This window comes from Artemia franciscana, chromosome 9 (genome assembly GCF_032884065.1).
Source record: "Artemia franciscana chromosome 9, ASM3288406v1, whole genome shotgun sequence".
NCBI lineage: Eukaryota > Metazoa > Arthropoda > Branchiopoda > Anostraca > Artemiidae > Artemia > Artemia franciscana.
In genome coordinates this window covers 44,453,782-44,481,104 of record NC_088871.1, presented here as the reverse complement: position 1 = coordinate 44,481,104, position 27,323 = coordinate 44,453,782, and the positions used below count along the sequence as shown (strand labels likewise).

The following is a 27,323-nucleotide window of genomic DNA, read 5'->3' as shown; positions in this document are numbered from 1 at the left end:
TAAAAAGCGGAATTTTGACACCAAGAGTTACATCAAAAGAATTAAATTTTTGTGCTGATTTTAAATATATAAGTTTCATTAAGTTTAGTCTTACCCATCAAAAGTTACGAGCATGAGAAAATTTGACTTATTTTTGGAAACAGGGAGAAAAAACCCTAGAAGTCATAGAATCTTAACAAAAATCACACCATCAGATTCAACGTATCAGAGAACCCTATTGTAGAAGTTTCAAGCTCCTATCTACAAAAATTTGGAATTTTGTATTTTTTGCCAGAAGACAGTTCAAGGGTGCGTGTTTATTTGTTTGTTTGTTTTTTTTTACCAGGGGTGATTGTACCGACCCAGTGGTCCTAGAATTTCGCGAGAGGGTTCATTCTGATAGAAATTAAAAGTTCTAGTGCTCTTTTTTTAAGTGACTTAAAAAATGGAGGGCACCTAGGCCCCCTCCCACGCTCCTTTTTTCCCAAAGTCACCGCACCAAAATCCTGAGATAGCCATTTTATTCAGCATAGTCAAAAAACCAAATAAATATGTGTTTGGGGAAGACTTACTCCCACACAGTCCCCGTGGGAGGGGCTGCAATTTACAAACTTTGACCAGTGTTTACATATAGTAATGGTTATTGGGAAGTGTACATACGTTTTGTGCAATGGTTAATGTGGGGGGGACTTTCCATGGAGGAATTTGTCATGGGGGGGAAGATAATTTCCAGAAATTTTGACTCTTTCTCTCAACTCTTCTTTTTAAAACAGTAAAAAACTTTAGCGTAAAGAGCGGGGCGTTGATGAGGAAGCAGCCCCTTTCATATACGAAGTAATTTCTGTTCGTTTTAAGTTTTTATGTCGCTCCTTGCTTTCAGTTAAAAAAAAAAAAACTTGTTTTTTTTATATTTAATTTCTGAACGTTTTTGAATCAATGCTTATTTTGATTTTGGCTCTCCGCAGAGGAATAATTAAAACAAAATTTGCGTATTTATTTTTTTCGGCTAAATGGCTTTCTCATAATTTTGATCGAATGATTTTGAGAAAAAAGAGCGGGAGAGGACTGCCCTCCGATTTTTTGGTTAATTAAAAAGGCAACTAGAACTTTCAATTTTTTACGAATCTTTTTATTAGTAAAAGATATACGTAACTTATAAATTAGCTTACGTAAACAACTTTTGTATTCTTATATTTTTATTACATATATGAAGGGGTTCGCCCACTCGTCAGTACCTCGTTCTTTACACTAAAGCTTAAATTTTGTCCCAATTCATTAAGAATCACCCCTGAATCACAAAAGCCGTAGAATAGATAGTTGAAATTACTAAAAAATACTTTAGCGTAAAGAGCGAGGTATTAGGAGGAGGTGAGCCCCTCATATGGGTAATAATTTCTGTTCGTTTTAAGTTTTAATGCTGCTCCTTACTTTTAGCTGAAAAAAACTTTTTCATATTTATTTTCTCATTGTTTTTTTTTAATAATGCTAGTAAATCCTGCGCTCCCTTCATGGAAATTTTCTTCCCCCATGACAAATTCCTCGATTCCCCCAGCATATCCCTCTCTTCTCAACCCCTCCCCCAACCAAAAAATCCTCCTGAAAACGCCTGTAAACTTTCCAATAACCATTACTATATGCAAGCCCTGGTCAAAGTTTGTAATTTGTAGCCCCTCCCACGGGGACTCTGGGGGAGTAAGTTGTCCCCAAAGACATAGTTATAAGGTTTTTCGACTACGCTGAATAAAATGGCTATCTCAGAATTTTGATCCGTTGACTTTGGGAAAATAGTTAAAGTGGGAGGGGGCCTAGATACCCTCCAATTTTTTGGTCACTTAAAAAGGTCACTAGAACTTTTTATTTCCGTTAGAATGAGCCCTCTCGCAACATTCTTGTACAACTGCGTCGATACAATCACCCCTGGGAAAAAACAACAACAAACAAACAAATAAACACGCATCCGTGATCTGCCTTCAGACAAAAAATGCAAAATTCCATATTTTTGTAGATAGGAGCTTGAAACTTCTACAGTAGGGTTCTCTGATACGCTGAATCTGATGGTTTGATTTTCGTTAAGATTCTGTGACTTGTAAGGAGTGTTTCCTCCTATTTTCTGAAATAACGCAAATTTTCTCAGGCTCGTAATTTTTGATGAGTAGGAGGAAACTTGATGAAACTTATATATTTAAAATTAGCATTAAAATAGGATTCTTTTGATGTAGCTATTGGTATCAAAATTCCATTTTTTAGAGTTTTTGTTACTATTGAGCCGGGTCGCTCCTTACTACAGTTCGTTACCACGAACTGTTTTACCAAAAGTGTAAAGAAAAAATGGACTTTTGATATCAATAGACATGTTAAAGGAAATCGATTTTTATTCTGATTACAAATACATAATATTTATTAAGTTTGGTTTTACCAATCGAAAGATCCGAGCCTGAGAAATTCTGCCTGATTTCGGAAAAGAGGGGAAATACACTTGGAGACCCGAAAAGTCAAGGAATCACCATGAAAAAATTGAAACACCATATTCAGCGTGGTGGAAAACTCTACTATAGAAGTTTCGAGCTCCCATCTGCAAAAACGTGGAACTTGTATTTTTTTTTTCAATTTATTTATAACCCATCTACAAAAAAGAGGGCGGAAAGCCCTTAAGATGGAGCAATAAGAGAGAAAAAAAGCTACAAATAAATACAAATCAATACAAACAAATTATTAAATAAGTAATGCTGACCATGGGTGAGACACTATCGACATAGAATAACGAAATTCATGAAGCCTTTTATCAATAATAGATGTAGGAGAAATGTGTTTATTTGTATTTACTTTTTTTTGTTCTCCCTAAGAGTGACCGTATCCAAGCAACTGTCCTATAATATCTGGAGAGGGCTTATTTGAACGGAAGTTAAAAGTTATAGTTCCTGTTTGCAGTGACCTGGAGGCCCCCTCCCACACCCATTTTTTCCAAGTTTGTCCGATCTAAATTTCAAGATAGCCATTTTGTTCAGCATAGTTGGAAGGTCCAAAAACTATGCCTTGGGGAATAGCTCTACCCCCCCAGAGCCCCAGGGGAATGGAACATAAGTTTTGAAAGTTGCCTATTATTTACGTGTAGTTTATGTTATTGGGAAATATACAGAGATTTTTCGCGGGAGGATGTGATTTTTTTGTTGGTGGATTTTCCATTGGGAAAATTTTTCGTGGGGAGCGAAGTTTCTGGGGATGAATTTCCCAGGGTAAACTCTACACTGAGAAAATTCGACAGAATATCCTTATCAAATGTTATTGTCTTTTCATTTGTCTTAGTTTGTCTTTGGCTGCTAAGAATTACATGTGGTGAGAATGTTTCGGAGGACTTGCCCGGGAAAACTTTAAGTTGGGAAGGAAATTGTCTTGGGATACTTTTCTGCTACAGGAAATTTCTAAGGGGAGTAAGGTTCTGGGGAAAATTGTCAAAGGGAGGAGGTTGATTTATGGGAATGACAAGCGTTTTTCAGCTGCTAGTAAGGAGCAACAATAAAACTTAAAAAATACAGATATTATTCCGTATATGAGGGAGCCACGCTCTCCTTAGTCCCTTACTCTTTGCGCTAAGTTTTGCCTTTTTTCCCAATTCCTTATCTACGAAAGTAGAAGGAAACCCTAAGATTCCTGACATATCGGGCTAAACAGACACATTTTTGTGGTTTTCTTAAATAGCTTTTCATTTTCAGGCACGCCACAGATGCATGTGGACTATTTTGCCATTACCGTATACATGTGAGCAAATGTAACTTAAATACTATCCACCTGAATGGATTATTGTACAAGGGGGAATGACTACCATGTGTTGTTTTCACATTTACTTAGCCTTTAGTTTAGGTTCACGGTGCTAAATTAGCTTAAACTAACTCAAATTAAATCTAGGGTAGTATAAGTAAACTTTCTTTAAACTAACTTGACCAAAGGCCTTCTTGTAATTTCTTTTTTTAATGTTTGTTTTTCCGTTTTTCTTAAAAATTAATTTAAAAAAGATTTTTCACAGAAAAAATTTCAAAGAAAATTAAAGAACCCCGTTAGGCCGAAAATGAGCAGACATAAAAGTGAAATAATCTTCAAAGCACAGAAATACCACAAATCGCCATTGATTAGTAAATGAAGCCCACAACGGACAGAAATTACATAAATAACCGAGTCAAATATATATACTGATATTTATACTGATATTTATATACTAATATATATATACTGATATATACTGATATTTATTCCTTAAATTTGGATAATTTTTTATTTATTAGAATAAAAAAAAAGTGAAAACATTTAAAAGGTATTATTTTTTTCAGTAAAAATTCCGGTCATGAGAAGACATGGGGGTGGTCAGCCCTAATCATGTTAATTTCTGCTGGTTTTGTGTTTGTCTCAATTATTTATATGAATTTCTGTTCATTTTCGGTATTTATTTATTTATTTTTGGTGACTTATGGTAATTTTACGCCTGGGAGATTATTTGAATGTATTTCTGCTCGTTTTCGGCTTAATGGATCTCTTTACTTTTCTTTGAAAAACTTATTTTGATGGGAAAAGTTTTCTGAATTAAGTTCTGCTTATTTTTTATTGACATAGTCTTTTCCATGTAAAACAAAATTAATATTTTATAACTTTTCTTCTTTTTTTTATAAGAATCCATACTTGGCTTGCTATTTCCAAGTGGACAAACTTTTTCAACAGTTTTTAATCTTGACACAAATAGCATTGTTTAATTGAATTTTATGCCTCCTCAAGTTGACCGAAAAATACACCTTAATATAATTCCCAGAATATAATGTCTATGTTCATTGACAATCTGAATAAATTTACACTCTTTTGATCTATTTACATTGTAAGAGCAGAAGCAGTAATTATAGTAGCCCTGGAAGTTTCAACTGAATACCCCCAGGCGTTCTAGAGATATTGTTTAGGTGCCATATTTGGAACAATGGACACAGTTCTTTTTTGATTCAGTTTTAAAGCAGCATTTAGTTTTAAAGCATAATGGATCAGTGGCATAATTGTAGGGGGATTGAATACCCAATATTCCTAAGAACATAGTTGCTGGATCGTTCTACGATCCAGCCAAATATTGCCAAAAAAATGGCTGTCTCAAAATTTTTACTGGATGTGTTAGAAAATTGATTGGGCTTGGGCGAAGGGCTGCTTGTCCTCTAATCTCCTTTAACTCATATAGAACAGATATAGAACTCATATAGAGACAGTAAGAACTTTAAATTTTGATCGAACTAGTTCCTTTATAACTTTCAATGATATTTCTAGTTTATATTGAGCGGCGCTGCCTATGATATTGCTTATATGTCCTTTTAAAAACCTGCATGCACATATTTTTTTTCATTTAATTGAAAAAAACTCCCCCTAAACGTTCACATTAATATCCTTAGCGTCATAAGTCACATTAACTGTAGTGGTAGCATTAATAGTATAAACATAGTGCCTTCTAGCTAGTTCAAAATCAACTACATTTTACCCGGAAAGGTGTAACTTAAAAATGTAAGCTGCTCTTGAGATATTTTTTATATCTCAAGAGGACGCTGCTTGTCCTCTAATCTCCTTTAAATCATATAGAACAGATATAGAACTCATATAGAGACAGTAAGAACTTTAAATTTTGATCGAACTAGTTCCTTTATAACTTTCAATGATATTTCTAGTTTATATTGAGCGGCGCTGCCTATGATATTGCTTATATGTCCTTTTAAAAACCTGCATGCACATATTTTTTTCATTTAATTGAAAAAAACTCCCCCTAAACGTTCACATTAATATCCTTAGCGTCAAAAGTTACATTAACTGTAGTGGTAGCATTAATAGTATAAACATAGTGCCTTCTAGCTAGTTCAAAATCAACTACATTTTACCCGGAAAGGTGTAACTTAAAAATGTAAGCTGCTCTTGAGATATTTCTTTATCATCTTTTTGAAAATTCACATGCTGATAGTTTGTTTTGGTTTAGTTCGACATACACCTGCGTATTCCTTAAAAGTTTCACTTTAATACTCTTAGCTAGCGTAGTAGCAACAGGAGTAGTACCAATACCAGCAGTATGCGCATAGCACCTTGGGTTTCTTCAACACATGCTGAAAGTTTCGAATTAATACCATCAACTGTTCCTGAAGCATTTTGATACGTGCCCTTGACATTTTGTGTGGACATAGTGTGTTTCGATTTAGTTCCAGACAGTTTCAGTAAATTCTAAACTTTTCGCCTTACTACCCTTAGCTTTAATAGTAGCAGTCCTAGTGGTGGCAGTAGAATTGATAGTAGTAGCCTTAGCTATAGTGGCAGTAGTAGTTGTGGAAGTGGTAACAATAGCAGCAGTAGTATTAGTATGAATAGAAGCAGTAGCATTAGGATGCAAATATTTCCTTTTGGTTAGTTCAACATCCCCCACAACAAACCCTGTTAGTTTCAACTTCATACACCAAACTGTTCCTAAAATATTGCTGTTACGCCCTTTTGACAGCCTTCAAACAAACAGACCAGGATTTACGCGTAGGCCTAATAGACCTGGGCCTAAGGGCGCACAATTCCGAGGGGTACAAATAAAAGCACTGAGCGATTTTTTTTCTCAACAGGAACTGGGCTGATATGATTTATTTTCAAAGTGCGACGCACGCTTTGCTGCTGCACCCCCTATTCACAGAACATGATTTTGAAACAACACGGGAATTCCCTAGCCGCTTATAAACTGTCAGATGTTTCCCAAGAATGGCAGCTGCGAGCTTGGTAGAACCTCTATCTTGCATTACTTTTGATTCACCACTCATTAATTGCCTTCTGTTCAGGGCTTCCACTATCTCCGAATTTTCCGGGATTTCCCCAGTAATCGCTTGGGCCTAGGGGCACCTGAAACTCTTGGGCCTAGGGGCATCAAAGACAAAAATCCGACCATGCATACGTATGGCGTGTTGTGATTCAGTTCACTATCTCCAATCAAAATTCGTTGGAAATTTCACCTTCATAGTAGTATTACCATAGTAGTATTGGTATTACTAGTAGTAGTGTTAATAGTAATAGGAGTAGTCCTAGTAGTAGCTGCAGTGTATTGCCTTTTGGTCAGTTGAACATCCTTCCTTTTAAGTTCTAGAAGTTTCAACTTAAAACATTTAGCCTCTGCTATGACGCTGCTGATATATTCTTTTGATAACCTGTAGGTTCATATACTTTTTGAAATTTTCATCTCAATTCTCTTAGCCTTACAAATAGCTGCAATAGAAGTAGTTGTTGAAGCAGTAGCAGTTATAATAAACGCTTCACTGATAGTAGCATTAGTAGTAGCATGCATATATTGCCTTTTGGTCAGATGATACTCCCCTTTAAGCATTCTCTGATAGTTCCAACTTAATACTCATATCAATTCTTAAGATATACTCTTTTGTCAATGTGCATGCACATAGCGTATTTTGATTTAATTTAAATTTCCCTTCAATATTGCAAATTGAGTGGTGTGGTAGTAGTATTGGTAGCAGTAGAAGCGCTGGTAGTTGTAGTAGTAGTGGTAGCAAGTAAATATTGCCTTTTTGATCAACTCCCTCACCATTTCCTGACAGTTCCAAATTCATAAACTCAGTCACTCTTGAGTTACGCCTTTTTGACAATCCACATACACATAACTCGTTTTGATTTAGTTCAATGCTCTACTTAACATTTTCTGAAAGGCTCACCTGAATTCCCTTAGTTTTTATGGAAAGTGAATTTCAGAATACATACTTCCCAATATTCCCAATAGCATATGCTATATGCAAACAATGATCGAAATGGCCTGAGGACTGTGGGGAGGTTGGCAGTTCCAATGACATAATTACTGGATCTTTCAACAATGCTGAACAAATAGCCGTCTTAAAATTGTCATCGTATGTGTTTCTGGGAACGGGGGGGGGGGGAATTATTGCCATCCGTTCACTTTTGACTCATAAAGAGGGCATTAGAACTTCCGCCTTCGAATCAAAACAGTCCCATCCGATTCAAAGTTTATACAACCACCGGTGCCAAAAAACCTTGTATGCCCTTGGGAATAGCTGACAACTCTTTTCCCTGCACTCTGGGGGGGGGAGGGATTGTCCACACTGAAGATACTGTTATATGCTCTTTGAACTAGTGTGAATAAAATCGCTATCTCACAATTTCGATCGGATGTGTTTTGGGAAAAAAAGGATGTAAGGAAGGGGAGAGATGGAGGGGGAGCTAGTTGCTCTCCATCACTTTTGACTTTTAAGAGGGACTTAGAACTATACAATTTCCATCAAATGGATTTCATCTAAAGTTTATTCAACCACTCCTTCCGTTAAAACTTTATATGCCCCCGAGGCATAAAACGACCCTTGCCCCCAGACTCTGGGTGGGTTGTGTCAGCCCAAAATGGCTTGTTATGTTAAATTGGCACTATTTTTTAATAAATGACCATCTCAAAATTTCTATCAGATTTTTTTTTATTCACCTTGGAGGAGGGGTGTCTGCCCTACAATTATTTTACCTCTTAAAGGGCATTAGAGCTTCTGATTACCAATCCAATAAGCTCCCTTAGTTTATACGACCATCTTTTCTATAAAAACCATATATGCCCCAGGGCATAACTTAAAACCCTTTTCCTGAGGGCTGTGGGGGGGGGGGCGCCATCCACAAGGACATAATTTCCGAGCCTTTCTACTATGCTGAACAAAATGACTATCTCAAAAGTTTGATTGGATATGTTTTTGGAAATGATGGCCATGAAGGCTGGTTGCTCTCCAATGACTTTTGACTACTAAAAAGGCACTATCCCTTTCAATTCCAAATCGAATGAGTTTTTTGCGAAGTTTCTATGATGACTCCTTCTATACGAAGTCACCTGGTCTAAAAAAAAATAGTTGCGATAATAATACATCGTGCCCACATCGCTCTTCACTTGGCAGCGCTATTGCGCTGCATATGGTTAAGTATTTGAAATATGGTTTTTAAGAATTTACTGTTCAGAATCTTTCTTTTCCAAGAATTTAATGTTCTAGTTTTCTGTTTTTTAAAAATTTAATGTTCAGAATTTTCGTTATTCAAGAATCTGATGTTGGAATTTTTGTTCTAGAATTTAGCATTTGCTTTTACTTATTTCAAGTTACTGGCCGTGTATTTCTGACTTACTCAAATTTGTTTTTGACTGTTTATGACTTTTTCAAGATTTTGTTCGTGCTTTTTGATGTTTTTAAGTGCCTGTTAAAATTTTCAGTCCTGTTTTGTGGTTTGACTTGTGTGTGTTAGCTTTCTTTGTGTTTCCTTGTCCATTTTGTAGGGACTTTATTAAAAAGTTAGGACTTGACATGTTTAGTTTGCCGATTCGGGCATTTCTTAGTTAGATTTTCTATCCTTTCGTTCGTGGGTGTTTTCACAAAATTAATGCTTGGGATGTTTAGTTTGCTATTTCGCGGTTTGACTTGTCTGAAACTTATGATTTGAGATTTTTTGTTTGCTATATCGGTTTTTTTTTTAGCTAACTTCCTAAAGCTTTCGTATGTTTGTTTTTCCTGAAATATTTGATTTGAGATTTTTAGTTTTGCAGTATCGGACTTTTCTGAGCTAGTTTCTTCAGACTTTTGTAGGAGTGTGTTTACTGAAACTGATAAATTTGGAAGATCAGTTTGGTATCTCATGTTTGACTTTTTTGAAGCCTGACTTATGATACTAGATGTTTAGTTTGCTATTTCCAAGTTTTCTGGGCTAGATTCTTAGGCTTTTGTTGGTGTACTATCTGAAACTTATGATTTGGGGTAAAACATGTTTACTTGGTAAGTACAGGCATTGTTAAGTTAGGTTTTTTAGCCTCTCGCAGGTGCATGTAGTCCGAAACATATAATTTATAACGTTCAGCTTGGTATTTCATGGTTTGACTTTCCTGAATCTTATGATTTGGGATGTTTAGTTTGCTAGGTTTATTAAGATTTCGTTGGTTTGCTGTCTGAAACTAATTCTTTAAGATATTTAGTTTGGTATTTCTCGCTTTGACTTACCTGAAAGCTGTGATTGGGATATTTAGAAGGCTATTCGGGCTTTTTAAAGCTAGGTTTTTGTTTTAGCCTTCCGTTGTCGTGTGTCATCTAAATCTTAAGATTTGAAATATTTAGTTTAATTTTTGTGGTTTGACATGTCTGAAACTTAAAATTTGGAACGTTGAGTTTGCTGATCTGGCCTTTCTGAGCTAAGCCTCTAAGGCCTATGTAGGTGTGTTGTCTGAAACTTATGATTTAAGATATTTGGCTTAGTATTTCGTGCTTGACTTGTTTAAAAGTTGTGATTTGAGATGCTTAGTTTGCTGGTTTGGGCTTTTCTGAGCTAGGTTTCTTAGGATTTCTTGGGTTTGCTGTCTGAAACTATTGGTCTTGGTTGTCTATTTTGCTAATTTGGGATTTTCTGAGCAACTTTTGTTTGGCTTTCGTGGGTTTGTCGTTTGAAACTTATGATTTGATATGTTTAGTTTGCTTATTTGGGCTAGTCTGAGCAATTAATCTTGGGCTTTCGTGACTTGACTTGCCAGGAATCTATGGTTTTGAATGTTTAGTTTGCTAATTTGCCTTTTGTGATCTAGGTTTCCTAAGGTTTTGTGGTTTGTCTTGACTGAAACTTATGATTTTGTGTGTTTGGTTTGCCAATTTGGGCTTTTCTGAGATAGGTTTCTTAGGCTTTGTATGTCTTTTGAGTCAAACCTGTGATTTCAGACGTTAGTTTCCTAATTTTGGTTTTCTTTGCTAGCTTTTTTAGGCTTACATGGTTTAGCCTTCTGAAACTTAAGATTTTGAATGTTTAGTTTGCTAATTTGGGCGTTTCTGAACTAAGTATCTTAAGGTTTCGTAAGAGTCTTTGTCCGAAATTATTGGTTTGCTTTCGTGCTTTGACTTGTCGGTTTTTTCTTTGTCTGTTTCCTGGATAGCTTTATCGAAGTTTAGGGTTTGATTGTTTAAACATGCTGTTTCATGATTTCTGTGGTTACGTTCTTAGAATATCAAAGTTTTCTTTGTTTGAACTTATACTTTGCTATGTTTCATGCTTTGAGTTCTTAGTGCTTTCTCTTAGCCCTGAAGATACCTTTGTTTTGACCTGTTTGAAACATTTGCTTTGTCATGTTTGTTTTGGTGTTTCGTGGTTTGTATTGTTTCCCTTTGACAAATCTGGCAAATTTTCTTGGGTTCGTTACTTTTTCAACATGACATAAGCCCATTGGATTTTATTGTTATACTTAGAATCAGCATTATAGCCGTTTTTTGGTCCATTAATAGTTATTAAAATCCTAGTTTTTAGAGTTTCGATTACTTTTGCGCCGAGACCTTCTTAACTTATGGTTTGTTACCACAAACTGTTTCAAAATTATATTCGTAAATCACATTAAATCACCTTCCACCCTTTAAGAAAAATCGTGTTGGAACCTTTTCACTCTTGTAGTATGTTATATTATATTATGTATTATATTGCAGTATATATTATATATATAATTATATTATTACAATATATATATACATATATAGGATATATGTTATATCATATAGTATAATTATATTATATCTTGTAGTATAGTATATTATACGATGCTTGAAGCCATATATTTAAAAAAAACCACAACAGTTTGGCAAATCGGTTCGTGCTAGAAATAAATTGCAGATAATGTCTACGTTTTCGGGGCGACTTCCTATCTGACAATAAATTTAAATGCATTCAGCTGCAGATAAAATATTCAATTGATAATATTTTCTTTATAATGCTTTGGTAATGTATTTTTAAATCATAAGATGATTTGTTTTCTCTTTTGAATGCGTTCAGCTGCAGATAATATATTCAATTGATAATATATTTGCTTTATAATGCTTTGATAATGTATTTTTAAATCATAAGATAATTTTTTTTCTCTTTTAATTGAGAATATTGTTTTAGTTCGCAAGCAAATAAAGATCTTCTACCAATAGTCACCTCCACACGTGTAACGCATCATGTAATCGTAGATTAAGGTTCTATGAAAGCAATTTGATTCTGATCAAAACATGTTTCAATGAAACCTGCTTTGACAAAATGTTTGACATAAATTTCTTTAAACAATATAGTCATTTTTAGAATTTCCGTTAAAAATCTTCGAGCAGGGCGTTGAGTAGGCCCAAAGGTTTGTATTTATGACTTTTTAATTCGCTTCTTCCTATGGACGTAGTCTATTTGCAGAAAAATATCGAAATACTATAAGTATCGGCAAGATTTTTGAAAAGTGTTAGCCTTGATTTAGAAAATATTATAGGAAGGACAATTGTTGGGCGTGCCAAATTTGTTACGGTATAAATTATATGTTTTAATTATGATTCTAAGTTATCAGGCTTTGCTGTCCCTGAAGCCAGCTGTACTGGTAGTACAACACTAATTTTGGCTAGTAGGCTATACTATACACCTTTCATATGAAACTGGGAAGAGATTGTGATTACTTGAAGCCTTAGTTTGGGGTCAACCTTAGATTCATCAATATTCATAGATTTGCTTTTGGTGAAATTCTAGTTTACGAGCTTCTTGCTATCTTTAAAAGTGGCTGGGTTAGGACAATTATACTTTCAGGGATGGATACAGGCTACAGTCTAAAGTACATCCCAGGAAGGTTTTTTAATGTTCCTATCTCCAAACCTTTCTCCCCTGTATAATGAGCAGTGCAATTTATTTTCTGCTCACATTTTATCCTGTATCAATGTTAAAAGTAGGCTATTATCAGTAAAATTCTAGTTAATTGTTTTCTTGCTATCTCAGAAAGGGTTTAGGTTAGGAAAATGAAACTTTCAGTGATAGGTCTATGTCCCAAGAAGGTACTTTGAAGTACCTACCTCCACTCCTTCTCCCTCTAGAGGGCCCTGACCTTTAAAAATATGTGTGTTATAGGCTAAAAGTGAACCCTGCAAAAAAGATTTTCTGCTTAATTGAAGTACAAAAAAATTGTTTTCAGCTTCATAACTTTGCTCAATCCCATTTTATAAAGTTTTAAAGATATGCAAATACATTTCCCAAATTTTGAAAAAAACCTTGACATGGCTCAAAATTCTACTCAAATAACAGGAATTGCATTTTCAAAACTAAAAGCAACTAGTAACTGAAAATTAAGGTAAAATTTTGTTTTTTGAAAATTTCAATAGGTATAGACCTGTCATGTAGGCAAATTTCAGAGCCCTCTGGAGAGAGAAGGATTAGAGGTGGGTACTTTAAAATACCTTCCTGGGACGTACTTTAGCCTGTAGACCCATCCCTGAAAGTTTCATTTTCCTAACCTAAACCCTTTCCAAGATTGCAAGAAGTCAATTAACTAGAATTTTACCCTATTATCTGTCTACCTTTAAAAATGTCAACTTTTTTATGTTCCAAATTGTCTTAAACACAATATTTATTAATTAACTTATTTATTCACAAATTGTCAAATTTAAATAGGCTCTACCAGTTACCTGTTTTATGTAGTATGCTCTATAGACTAGGATAAGATAGGCCTACCCAGTACTTGGCCAGCTAATCTACTCAACAGCTAAATCATTATCTAATTTCTATTGTGCTACCTAGAAAGTAGATTGTCTCATTATAGAATGTGTCAAAATCTTCTTAACAAATATATGCTTAGCTTGAGTATTTTAACTATATACAACACTCAAAATTTCAAATGTATAATCTTGTCCACACATCTAAAGTGTGGACACAGGATCTTAAAGTAATAACTACATATCCTAATCACAGACATAGTAAACCTTGGGTAGATTTAATCTAAGTAAAACTATTGTGAAACAGAATAATTATATTCAAAAAGGGTTCAAGACCTCTTTTTGGGAAAGACAAATTTTCTTTGGCATTCTGGATAAATGAAGATGGGGTTTGAACTGCCCATATTTTACCACAACATGACACAAGGCAAGTGTAGACCCAATTACCTCTCACTAGATCCAGCCCTTTAGGAGTAATTTGTCATCATAAAATAAAAATCAGTTTCTGTTTTGACAAGCAATTGAAAAGAAAAAATTATATTTAACACTTGTGACTTATAAAATAAATATCAGGCAATTATGTCGAACTTAAACTCTGTTCAACCTCTACATAAATGATGCTCATTAGGTGGTAAAGAATTGCTTTGAACTATATTCAGGTGATTCTAAACTTTTTGGTCCAGTAGCATCAACAGAAAATCACTCTTCTTTGTAAGAAGATCTCAACAACCTTTGTCTGTAGGCAACAATCTGGATGCTTGGGTTCAACCCATGCAAATGCAAAGTCTTGGTCCAAACAACCCTTACCCTAATTTTTACATTGTTGACTCTGCAGATGCCAATATGCCCATTCAGAGTACCAAGGAAGAGTGTGATCTTGTAATCATTGTCAATAAAACTAAATCTCATAGTCACTGTCCGAACCAAGTAGATAAGGCAAACAAGGTCCTTGGTTTGATCAAGCATCCAGTGACAAGCTGCCAACCAAGAGTAATCAAGAAGCTATACACAGCCCTTGTTTGTCCCCATAATGAGTTTGGCATGTTGGTTGCCAACCTGCACTTTAAGTGTGACATGGGGATACTTGAGAAGGTGAAGTATAGAGCAACAAAGCTCCCTTTTTCCAAAAAACAAATCTCCTACAAGAATAGACTAAAAAAGCTTGACCTTCCTACCCTAATGTACTGTAGAAATAGAGGAGATGTCATCCTAGCATTTAAGATGATGACCAGTAATACTATTAAGCCCATTTTCAATCAAAGCGAATACACCAAAACATGAGGAAATCCCAAAAAACTGTGTCTAAAATTTTGCAGAAAGCATGAGAAGCTGAATTTCTTAACCAATCATATTGTTCCACTGTGGAACTCACTTGGCAAATCTACTGTGTCTGCCAGGTCAGTTGACAGCTTCAAGATCAGTGTTGACTGAGATTAGACCAGAAAAACATGGAAGATGCAGTGAGGTGAACCAGTATCATCCAGCGGGGTGTAATAACCCTTAAATGCGCCAGGCAAGCAATACATCTAGTAATCAACCAATGATTAAACCAAATTGCCCTGTATATATGTATTTAAGATGATGCATTTAAGATGATGACCAGTAATACTATTAAGCCCATTTTCAATCAAAGCAAATCACCAAAACATGAGGAAATCCCAAAAAAAACTGTGTCTAAAATTTTGCAGAAAGCATGAGAAGCTGAATTTCTTAACCAATCATATTGTTCCACTGTGGAACTCACTTGGCAAATCTACTGTGTCTGCCAGGTCAGTTGACAGCTTCAAGATCAGTGTTGACTGAGATTAGACCAGAAAAACATGGAAGATGCAGTGGGGTGAACCAGTATCATCCAGCAGGGTGTAATAACCCTTAAATGCGCCAGGCAAGCAATACATTTAGTAATCAACCAATGATTAAACCAAATTGCCCTGTATATATGTAAATAGATATGATTATGAATTGTTATAGTGATTCTATGTTACCTGGTGACATCTACAGGTTCTTCAACGTTAGTTGCTAGAAGATGCAATTTAAGGTAAGGTAATAAAAGTTACATTTTTAGAACCAGAAGACAATCAGCTTTCTGTTAATATTTGAATAAAACTGAAAGGATATATACATCAAAATAGAGTAATTGACATTTCCAAAAAGAGGTTCTTCAAGGTAAGTCAATATAATTTGAAGTGTTTGATCTTAAGTAATTTTATAATAACTGTATTGATGCATAGCTTAGATTTTTAGCCGTTCATTGGCATATTCAGTTCTTCTCAATTCCTATTTGGTAACAATATGTAAGTATTTGATTAATACATTGTTTTGCTCAATTGCATACTGGTTTTTTATCCTGGGCTAGAGTGTTGAGCCAACTTTTGTTTAAATTCAAATGTTTAAAAACCAGATGTTTTCCAAGGCTGTAGTCAGTTAATCCCAACTGGTCTAGTTCTAACCATTGGCCAATCATAACTATCTAACCCTATTACCTTAATTTGCACTTCAGAGTGAATTAGTTGCAAGAATTGTGATGCTCCATAGTTGGTGATGGCAATAGATCTGGTTGCTCAGCAAACCATTGGGACCCTATTACTTTAAATTGCACTTCAGAGTGAATTAGGTACAAGAACTATGATGCTCCATAGTTGATGATGGCAGTAGATCTGGTTGCTGTGTTTAGGTCAAGCAACAAACCAATGGGACTAGAGAGTGCTGGAGGGATGCAGTCTAAGCCCACTAGGTAACAGTGATCACATGGTAGGTGGTTCAAGAACCATTCTCCAGCAATTTAGAGTTGGCCACCACACAACAGCAACTTCAGATTGAGTTTGCAAGATGAGCGGGTATGACAAGTTGCATCACCCTCCAAGCTGCCTCACTATTGTGTTTCAAGAGTGTTATAGTAGTGAGGGCTGGGAGGTGTCTTCCCACTGGAATCTCAATGGTTTGGCCTCCCATTCCTTGTCAAGCCTCATTTTGAATTCCTCAGGCAAGGTTGTAGGGATTGTCTCTTGGCTTAGTTGGTTCCAATTGTTCACCACTTGCTGGTGAACAACCAAAGCTTACGGCAAAGCTCACACAACCAAAGTAACGCTATCAAAGCAAGATGCTCAGGATTTACCAACAGCCATATAACATCAACTTGTGCAATTAATAGTGAAAATAGCTTAGAGCACTTTTTAAGTGCCCTAATTGTCTTGGCAACCATCATGCTGAAGTTGGAGTATAGTTTAATGAAATAGTAGATGAAGCAGGCAAGGGTGGGACATCATTGGGATACTATGGTCCAGAACTTTTCATTCTCATTTCTCTGGGCTGTTGGAAGGTGTTGGGATAATGAGAGAACAGATCAAAGTTGGTATTGGAAGGTGGGATGTAAGGAAACAAAGGAATTACTCCCAAAGTTTAACTCCACCTTGACTAAGTATTTTCTATGACTGAAAAGGTCTGAGATGAGAATGGTAACAGAAGCCATAACAGGAATTGAAACTTTTTAGAGTGCTGAATCCACATTATGCCAAAGTGTGAGATGGCCTGTAGAAACAAGAAGACATCTGGTAGAAGAAAGTTCAGCTAGGATTAGCTACCAGCTTGAGATATTCCATAATGTTTCTGTCAAATAGGAGGACATAGGGAAGGAAGGAAAAGTCTGCCAGCTGGCAAGATTTATGGTAAGGGTGGGCAGGCCTAATCCATCATTGCCCTCTCCAACCACTAATGGAGCATATATTTTGAAAGACCTGAGTCTCACCAGGGATAGCAGGTCCACTCCCATCCAATGATAATAATAAAATCACGTTAAAAACAAAGAATGTCCCATCATTAGGAGTGTTGCAAAGGTTATACATAAGGCAGTAGAAGATAAGATCACAATTAAGGCTGCAAAAAAAGTATTCAGCTGTCATCAAATCTTGTATTCATTTTGAGGAATTGGCTTCTTGTCTCTCTAATTAAATTTTTCCTTTTCCTTCAAGTCCAGTAACCCCAAAACTAAGTTCAAATAATTCAATACAACAGGGAGTCTTCGAGGTTTTGATTAAGAATAAAATTGAAGAAATTTTGACAGCTAAGGTATCTGAGATTATTAATACCCACCTCCCATTCCAACTAGAACTTATTAAGGATTTGATTTTAGATCATATAAAATAATTGTGGACGGATCTTAGGTGCCCATGTCGATTGACTCCTTGACTGGCAATTATACAATCTCAAAATATGCCTACAAAATCAGACCAAAAGCTTGACTTATGGCTCCTGCTGCATGATATGTGGCATAAAGAGTAGCGAAGTTTTGCTCCTCCAGATAGACTATTCTGCTGCAATGAGGGGGGCCTTGTCAACTGCAAAGCCCTTAAAAGAAATTCAAGTGCACTCTCACATCCATCACAACAAAAATTAATTAAAACCAAACAAAAACAATGTTGAGTTTCAAAGATGGAATGCTACAAAGAATCAGAATAGTTCAACTCAGCACAACAGATTTACCTAGGGATTGTTTGGTTAAGCTTAAGTTAATTTAGATCACAGGTTACCTGAATTTTTTCGCATCCAAGAATCACATCTTTCCTTTGGTTGAAAAGTTCATACTAAAAACTTTTCAATATAGGTTATAGAAAAGACAAGGGTTTCAACTCCACTGCTCAAAAAGATGGAGTCCTTTTAACACCCGTTAGAAATGATTTGTTAAGCTCTGTTGTAGATTTTGATATTTAAGCAGATATGGAAGTATTAGTTACAAAGGTGGGGATAGAAAACCCTCCTCTCTCAGTTGCTAACTTTAATATAAACAAACTTTCTTCTTTCAATAATGATGCATTTAAAAACAAATAGATCTTTCTTGAAACTAAATAGTACTTGGTGATTTTCACCTCCATCATCCTCTGTGGGATTCAAATCATTCTAGAACTGCACCAAGATTGTTGCTGTTGGATTCAGTCTCTACTAGTCAAAATTCCGAATTCTAATCTTACCTAAGAATTTGAGAACTTATGTGCATTCGTTTAATGGCATGGATTCAAACAATGTCTTTGTTGTCAAACAATGGCTGATAGTAGCAGACTATCTGCTTGTCTGATAACCTGGGTTGTCAGTATTGTTTAATCATTACAGAAATCAGAGTCTGAAAGGCACTTTTTTTCCAAATTCAATATTGCTCCCAGATGGATTTTTAATGATAATAATTGGAAGCCATAGAAGGATAAATTGGGAGGCATGGTCCCTCAAATCACTAATGGTATTGATGAATCAAATGACAAATCACCAAAAGTATTATTAATCCCTCAAAATTTTTCTTTAATCTTTAAACCAAACTAAATAAAAAAAGAAAAAAAAATGTTTATCTCTGGAATGATAAATTAGAATAACTATTTTTGCATAATACCTGCTCACCATTTCTCTGATTGAATCTCATTTGAATTAATGCCCAACAGTCTATTTAAGTACTTTTTTGTTCACATTAATCAAATCTTAAATTTTTACAAAGCAAGCAAGAAAAATATTACACTAGTTTTTCACTAGTAATTACACTAGTTTTCTCAGATTCATAATTTCTTGTAAGCAATTATGTACTACTGATACTTTTAGTACATATTGCTCTTTCGTTAGTTTTTGCTGCACACAAATGCCAAAAATCCTAGGTAAACTATGTAATCCACAAGTGAAATTAAACTGTACATTAGGCCATAAAAAAAATTGTAAGCAACTTCTAAAAACTAGGAAAAGAGAATTGGATGGTAAGTTGTTATGAAAAGTACATTTGGAAATTGAATCAAAAATTTGTTGTATTTAAGCCAGGAACTTCATTTCAGTCAATAAAAATCTAATTATTGTTTAAACCTGGATGTCCATAATGGTTTTTTATCCTTACATGTGCCTATTCTTAGGGTGAAGATCAAACTATTTGCATCTCTTCTTAAGAAATGAATCCTTTCCCAGGCTCTTTGCCAAGACAATGTTGAACATGTCTGTTGTTTGAATTTCTTATATTTTGGTTTTCCTCCATCTTTTTATATAATTGCTCTATTTATGTTTTTTTCATTTTTAATTGGAAGGTTCTATTCTGGTTAGGGTTCTTATTGTTTTTTTTATTTTTTATTCTTAATATGAACAACAACTACTTTACTGTCTGTTAAAATAAATGCTTTCTCTCCTTGATGGTGACTGCTAGTCAGCACTAGTTATGTCTGAGAGGACCTCCTTCGTCTGAGAGGACGCGGGTTCGAATCCCAATGTACCCAATTCTTCAGTTTGGGACAGGAGTCAGTGGCATGACTCTGTAAGCTTAGCCAGAGTCGACCCAGCTCTAAATGGGTACCTGAAGAAATCTGGGGAAGGTAAACAGGAAGGGTGTGCGAAAGCACAGGATGGCTGACCCCCAACCCCCCATTGCACTTCCTGGCTGAAGGGCCAAGAAACGGAGATCAGCACCGCCGGTACGGACTGTAAAGTCTAATGCCGTATCCTTTACCTTTACCTTTTACCTCCAGCCTTTCCTGTGTAACTTCTCCTGAATTTAGACTACACAAAGCAAAACCAAGTTTTTGGTCCATTTTTAAACCATCAGTGTAATAAGAATAGTATTGTTTGTATCAAACTTCTAGTATGTTCAGAAGACAGTTTTTCTTTAAATATGGTGGATCATCTTTTCTGGAATTTGGTTCCAATTCTATTTGAGCTATAAGCTTTTCTTTTTCAACTTCATAAGCCCAAAGTTCATATCCAGAACAGAGCGCTGAAAAATACTAAATGGCAAAAAGCAGTAAAAAGGGAAGTGTCAGGACCCCCTATTACAGGTAACTGAATACTGACTGGTTCAAGAGGCGCTTGGGGGGGGATTTCTCCTCTTCTGCTTGTTCCCAAAGAATACCGATGCACCTTAATGACATGAAACCATAGATGGTTCTTTAAATATCGGTAATATAGATGGTGTGTTAGTCTACTTTTAAGAAAAGATGCCGCTGGTGAAAGTACACAGAGAGAAAGACCTACACCAGTAATTGGAGAATGTCTCTCAAGTACTGCTTAACTAAAAAGCTATCTTTAGAGGGTAGAAATCAATATGAAAATAACCTCAAAAGAATTTAGCAACTTTATCCAATAATGAGCCAAGAAGTAAATTCAGCCACAATAACACTTGATATAGCATTGATGGTAATCTCTGGAAAATATTTGGCATTCTAATGAACTGACCTTGTTGCTTGTTTCGTAGTTGATGAATATAATAATACTTATTAACCAGTGTTCAATTTCATTAAAGAGGCAGTGATTAATGCAGGTGGTACATTTTTCTTGAAGAAACTAACTAGAGATATGCATACATTATTGAACAATTTAGTTATAACTTACAATGAAAATTTAGCACATGTAAGACATCAAGAGGTAGGAATATATGTCCTTATGGGCAATATGTTTAATACACTAAAGGCAGCAACTGATGTACTGGAATTCAAATCCAAATTTGCAATATAAAGAGCATATAAGATCCTGAAGATGCGATGACAGCATTAACTGTTTATATCATGGAGTGCTCTGATAAAGTTGAATTTGTGGTGAATAAGTTTAAAGTTAATGGACTAAGAACTGAGACTTAATAAGTGGGTCCTTAAAGTTAATGGAAATGTGGGGCTCCCATGACGTCAATAAAGTTAATAAAGTTTTTCAAGAAATTGTGAACGATAAGTTTGTCCTACTCACACAAGAATTTCACTGTTTTGACTTAACAGTAATTTGTCATAGAAAATAACTGGAATAATCAGACGTGGAGCTGAGAAAACCGGCTTTTTTTAGCATTTTTTCCTTTTAATAAGTAAGGCTTTGATGAAAGTATTTCTTTATCCAACCCTTATTTTTTTACCCAAGCAAAATATTTGAAAAAGCCTACGCTATTATATAACTAGACACTAATTTTTGTGTGGTTTATTTAAAACTTTCCACAAGTTTTCTGCTATTGGCTGCATTTTTCGGACTTTCTTTGAAAAAGTTAACTTTTTCTGACAGCAATCAAGTCAACAAAGTTATGCGAGGAAAATGGTTTATTAAGTTTGTAGACAGCTTTATTAATTTTATCAATGCCACGGGAACCCTGCATAATGTGACTTCGAATGACTGCATTGCTATGAGTCAAAATATTTTCTACAGCGCATCCAACGTAGGCATTGGTGAATCTCATGACAAGCTGTGTGATTTAGGTCGATCCTGGTCTGACCATCTGAATGTTTTTACGCTTTCATTGTATATCGTTTTTTTCCATCCGATATTCCAGGCAACACCACTTCTCAGGGCCCTTGCAAACTGTTCCTCAAACAAAAGTTGAAAAATGGACCTTTGATATGAAAAAAGACCTACAGGGTCACAGAAGACCCAGTAAGTCCACATATAACCATATGCAATATTTTCAAGCCTAGTCCTCACGTTTTCAAACATCTTTAACATCTGGTTCTGATGTGTAATTGAGTCATTTTAACTGAAGAATTCCCTACTGGTGGAGTTTCAGAAAAGGGGAGGGGGAATCCACCAAGAAACACAATTAAACTTATGTCTTAGATATTTGTAGCTGTAGACAAGGGCATCACTAACTATCCTCTTATGACGGGAGGGGGTGAATATGTGTGGATGCATCTAAAATCCAGAACATGATGATGATTTTATTTATTTATTTTTTTTGAACAAGCAAATAGTATATTCCTGCGAAACGCTGAAAATTATAGAAAACTATTACTACAAATTACATTATTATTTGTTAGTTTCTTAAAAAATAGAATAATAGCATTTTGGATAATGTATTAAAACCTTGATAGTTAAGCTTCTATTGAAGAACAAGATTATTTTCTCTTAGATAGTGTTGTAATTATCACTTGTAGTTGGAGAAGTTTGAACCTATGCATTTGGAGAAATGCCTAACATTTTGATGAGCCTTAACAGTATTATTAAGTATTAGCAAGCACATAGAAGATTATGAATTTGACACATTAATCTCATTCAAGACTCAATATTGAAACCAGGCCTCGATGAATCCGATCTAGTTTCTTTTTTTTTCTGCTCAAATTTAATTTGATCAGCTAAATCGACGTTGAACCAATGAAGAAGTGGTTACTATTATATCTCTCTTACACTAATAGTTAGTGTCTTATGTATCAGTTAAAGAATAAAATGCAGCATGTTTCTTAATTTTAACTTGTATTTCAGATTTGTAGAAACTACAAATCTTGTAGGAAAATGATTGACTATCCTAAGATCAAGAGGGATGAAACAGTTGAAGAAACTCTTCATGGTGTGAAGGTAAGTATTTTTTTTTTTCACAGGAATTATCATTAAATCAATCCTTATATCTCTACTGTATGAGATATGATTCCCACATGTAAAAAAATGCGGTTATAGTCACGATGGCATTGCTCAGTGTAGGTTCAGTTTTAAATCAGATTTTTATATTATTGTATAATAAAATTAGTAATTTTATAAGCTGTATTTATCCCTGTTTTATCACTTTGACAATAAAAGCCAAACTTAACAGCAAAAGAATCAATAGGGGCTATTGTAAAAGTTGGATTTTGTGTCGTCACTACTAACAAGTCACTGCAGCACTAAAACTCCTGAGGCCAACACAGCTGTACACGCTCCTCCTCTATACGAGTCTACTTAAAGCTTCAACCCTTCCTTACATTGTCCTCCCACCCCTTTCTGGGATGAGCTGCTTTTGTTTTGGCCCTAGATAGGTGGCTAAAAGAACGATCCTTGGCAGTCTATCATCCTTCATCTGTCCTAGCCATCTCAACCTTTCTCTCTTATTGCCCTAGAAAGTGGGATGGAACCTCGTCTTTGTGTAATTTTTTTTTATATATGGTCAGTAAAACGGATAACCAAAGCTATCTTTAGACAGTTTCTCTGGAAATCATCTAACAAAGTGTCCTTTGTCTTCTGGAGCATACGCGTTTCAGGACCTATTAGCTTCCAATATTCTGATCCTGGTTCACAGACTGATCTTCAATTCTTCATATTCTTTGAAAGAATTTTCAACTGTGAAGGAAAAACACCCTACACCTTTGCTATTCTACTTCTTAGATCTTCACTGCATCCACTATCCTCACTAAAACATTGTTATCCAAGCAAGTGAAGCCATTCATTTGATCCGTCTTCTCGTTCTCCATTTCAATTTTTCACTTTCACTCATTCCAAGTTTAAATGACTTAGTATTCTCAATACTTGTTTACAAGTATTACTCATGTTCCTTAGACTCTCAAAATCTCCAAAAATTATTCATTTAATGGTATGAGCCTCAAATCATCCACATAGTCTATGACTAGAAACGTTTTGCCTTCCCATTTTATACCTGGCTCTCTCTTAGCCTCTGCTGCTTTAAAAAAAAATAAAATCTATCAAAATGATCCATATAAATGGGGGTAGTATAATCCTGTTTAAATCCCTATATAATACCAAACCAGTTACTAATCTCAATTTCTACCTATTTCTCTTGTACATAGCACTTTTCACTTTAGTGCATTTATCTGGTGTACTTTCTACCAATCATGAATAGGACCTTCATTAAAGCTCTTTTATCAACTGAATCGAACGCCTGTTCACAATATAGAAAACTGAGGACTGAAGGGATAAAATATCCTCTCCCCTCCCTTAAACCTCACTGTTCTTCTCTTAAAACTTTATAGCACCTCTGAATCTTAAAATTGTCATCATACTAAGTAGTGTGCTTCCTATGGATACCAAGCCAATGCCTTTATAATTTCCGCACTCACTCTTATCACCTATCTAGTAAATTAATTTAATTAAAAAAAATTTTGTAATCGCTAGGTACTTCTCCTTTATCAAAAATCATATTCATAATTTTCAGGGGTTTCTTTCTAACTCCAAAACGGCCATATTTTGAAAACTCATTTACCCCACTATCAGTGCCTAAAGGGTTCTATTTTAATTATTCTACTACTCTCTCCAGATCTGCTTTCCAAAATAAATCTCTCTTCATACTTTTCCAGTCTTTCCTATGTCATTCCGTATTTAGGTATTGTTCCTATATTTAAGTAGGACTCCGCCTCATGTTTAACAGAGTACGTCATCTCAGTTTCTTAATATGCCAACACAATATTTTACTAATATGCCGCCTCGCTACATCTTTCAGATCCTCCACAGTGTTATCATTTTCCTCAACTTCACACCTCCTTTATTCACACATTCAAACCTTTGCCACTATTTTTACTTTGTTCTTATTCTCATACAATCAATCATTCAAATAATTCTTACACAAACCCCTCCTCTTATCTATGAAGCTTTAAAACGTTTTGTTAATATTCCTTACTAGCTGTTGGGGTGGCGCTTCGCGCCACCCCAACACCTAGTTGGTGGGGGCGCTTCGCGCCCCCCCAAGCCCCCCCGCGCGCGTAAGTCGTTACGCGCCATAATAGTTACGCGCCATTGTAGTTGTGTCCCTATGTCCCACCTGTGAATATAGATATATATATATATATATATGGTTTTAACTACGTAAAACTTGCGAATATACAACATTCTTTGCTGTCCCATTGTCTTTGCATATAAATAGATTGTCAGGTTATCCCCCTGTTTCCCCCGGTGTCCCCGTTGTAGTTGTGTCCCTGTGTCCCGGTCGTCATTTATATTCCCTGTGTCCCGGGTCCCGGTCATCATTTGTATCCCGGTGTCCCGGTCTGTATATACATTCGTTTTTTAGTTTTGTTTTTCTCCTTTATTTTTTTCCTTTTTTTTTCTTTTTTAGCTTATTTAGATTTTTAGATTTTTTAGTTTTTTTTATTAGTTTTTAGTTTTTATTTCTTTTTAGTTTTTTTGTCCCGGTCGTCATTTATATCCCCCTGTTTCCCCCGGTGTCCCCGTTGTAGTTGTGTCCCTGTGTCCCGGTCGTTATTTATATTCCCTGTGTCCCGGTCGTCATTTGTATCCCGGTGTACCGGTCTGTATATACATTCGTTTTTTAGTTTTGTTTTTCTCCTTTATTTTTTTCCTTTTTTTTTCTTTTTTAGTTTATTTAGATTTTTAGATTTTTTAGTTTTTTTATTAGTTTTTAGTTTTTTTTTCTTTTTAGTTTTTTTGTAGTTTTTACCTTCTTTTTAGTTTTGTTAATTTTTTTTTTTACTTGTGTCCTGGTCGTCATTTATACTCCCTGTGTCCCGGTGCTTTGTTGATTGCTAATCGAACATTCCTTTTGTCCTGGTCGCTTTCTCTTTGAGTGTCGTCATTTATTTTTTTCTTTTTTAGTTCTTTTAGTTTTTACCTTTTTTAGTTTTTTTTTAGTTTTTAGTTTTTTTAGTTTTTTACCTTTTTTTAGTTTTTTTAGTTTTTTAGCTTTTTTATTTTTTTTATTAGTTTTTAGTTTTTTTGTAGTTTTTGCCTTTTTTTTTAGTTTTTTGTCCTGGTCGCTTTCTCTTTGAGTGTCGTCATTTATTAGTTTTTTCCTTTTTTTTTTTAGTTTTTTATTGGTTTTTACCTTTATTTTAGCTTATTTTTCAGTTTTTTCCTTTTTTTTAGTTTTTTTTTATTTTTTATTTTTTTTAGTTTTTTACCTTTTTTTAGTTTTTTTAGTTTTTTTAGTTTTTTAGCTTTTTTACTTTTTTTATTAGTTTTTAGTTTTTTTTTGTAGTTTTTGCCTTTTTTTAGTTTTTTCAGTTTTTTTTTTAGTTTTTTATTGGTTTTTACCTTTATAGTTTTTTTAGTTTTTTAGCTTTTTTATTTTTTTTATTAGTTTTTAGTTTTTTTTGTAGTTTTTGCCTTTTTTTAGTTTTTTCAGTTTTGACGTCACCTAATCCAGTTTTTTCAGGTGACGTCACCTGACACATCCATCCACACATCCATCCACACATCCACAGACAGACAACTTATTTTTATATATATAGATTGCGTCTTTTACTTTTTCTTACAAGATTTAAGGAACATTATTCCAAGCTTGTAAGCATTGATTCGGAACCTAAGCAAATCCGTGAGAAGATTTCGTCGTATGATCTTAAATTCCCCCCTCTTAGCAGCCCTGGCGCTCAGTCATTGAATCCCGATCTGACGACCGTTGTTATTTCTAAAGTCCCATCAGAATTAGATAATCCTGCCAAGCGTCGCGAAATAATAGACTCTATTCCAGGTCATGAATGTATTCACAGCATTAAGCCCTCTGGCGATAAGCTAGTGGTACGAATTGACAAGATTGCTGCAAGGAACTTTTGCAATGCCGTTCCAACTGTAATGAGAGATTGTGACGTCAAAGTAAAAGAAACGAAATATATTGGAATCATTAAAGGTATACCGACCAATTTTGATGAGGAAATGTTAATTGATTGCAATAATATTACTCATGCGAAGCGAATAGGCAATTCTTTGGCTGTTAGAGTGTTTTTTGAAAACGCTGTTGCGCTCGCTAATGCACTTCGACTTGGTATAAAGATTGGGTATGAGATATATCGAGTTTACGAATATCAACGCCCACCCAAATGCTGTTATAATTGCCAATCACCAAATCACTTCAAATCAAATTGTGATAAAGAAAAATGCTGCTCCCGTTGCGCAGGGCAACATGAATCCTCGCCTGATTCTCCGTGCCAGGCTACACCAAAATGTGCGAACTGTCAAGGCAATCATGTGTCATTTTCAATGAAATGCCGAATTCTTCATGAACTTCTGTCGAAACGATCGTCCTATACTAGAAAATGAGTGCTAAGACTAATTTCACTATATGTTCGTTCAATATTAACGGTACTAAGGATAAAGACGTTTCTTTAGATCAGAAATTAGAAAATTTTGATGTTTTATTCCTTCAGGAGCATCTCCTACCTTTAGTGAGCTTAAACTCCCTACAGAGAAGTAACGAACATTCAGTTTTTTCTAAAAGTGCACGCAAAACCTCTGGCAGAC

General features: G+C 35.1%; 1 protein-coding gene across 1 annotated transcript in view; it reads left to right on the top strand.

Moving 5' to 3' along the window:
* The window catches only part of LOC136031460 (prolyl endopeptidase-like), a gene marked incomplete in the record, with an annotated part of 140,705 nt that overhangs the window by 27,920 nt on the left and 85,462 nt on the right, over positions 1 to 27,323 (top strand). Inside the window, 1 exon segment of the mRNA XM_065711075.1 lies at positions 22,632 to 22,724. Coding sequence (XP_065567147.1) covers positions 22,632 to 22,724 — 93 coding nt within the window.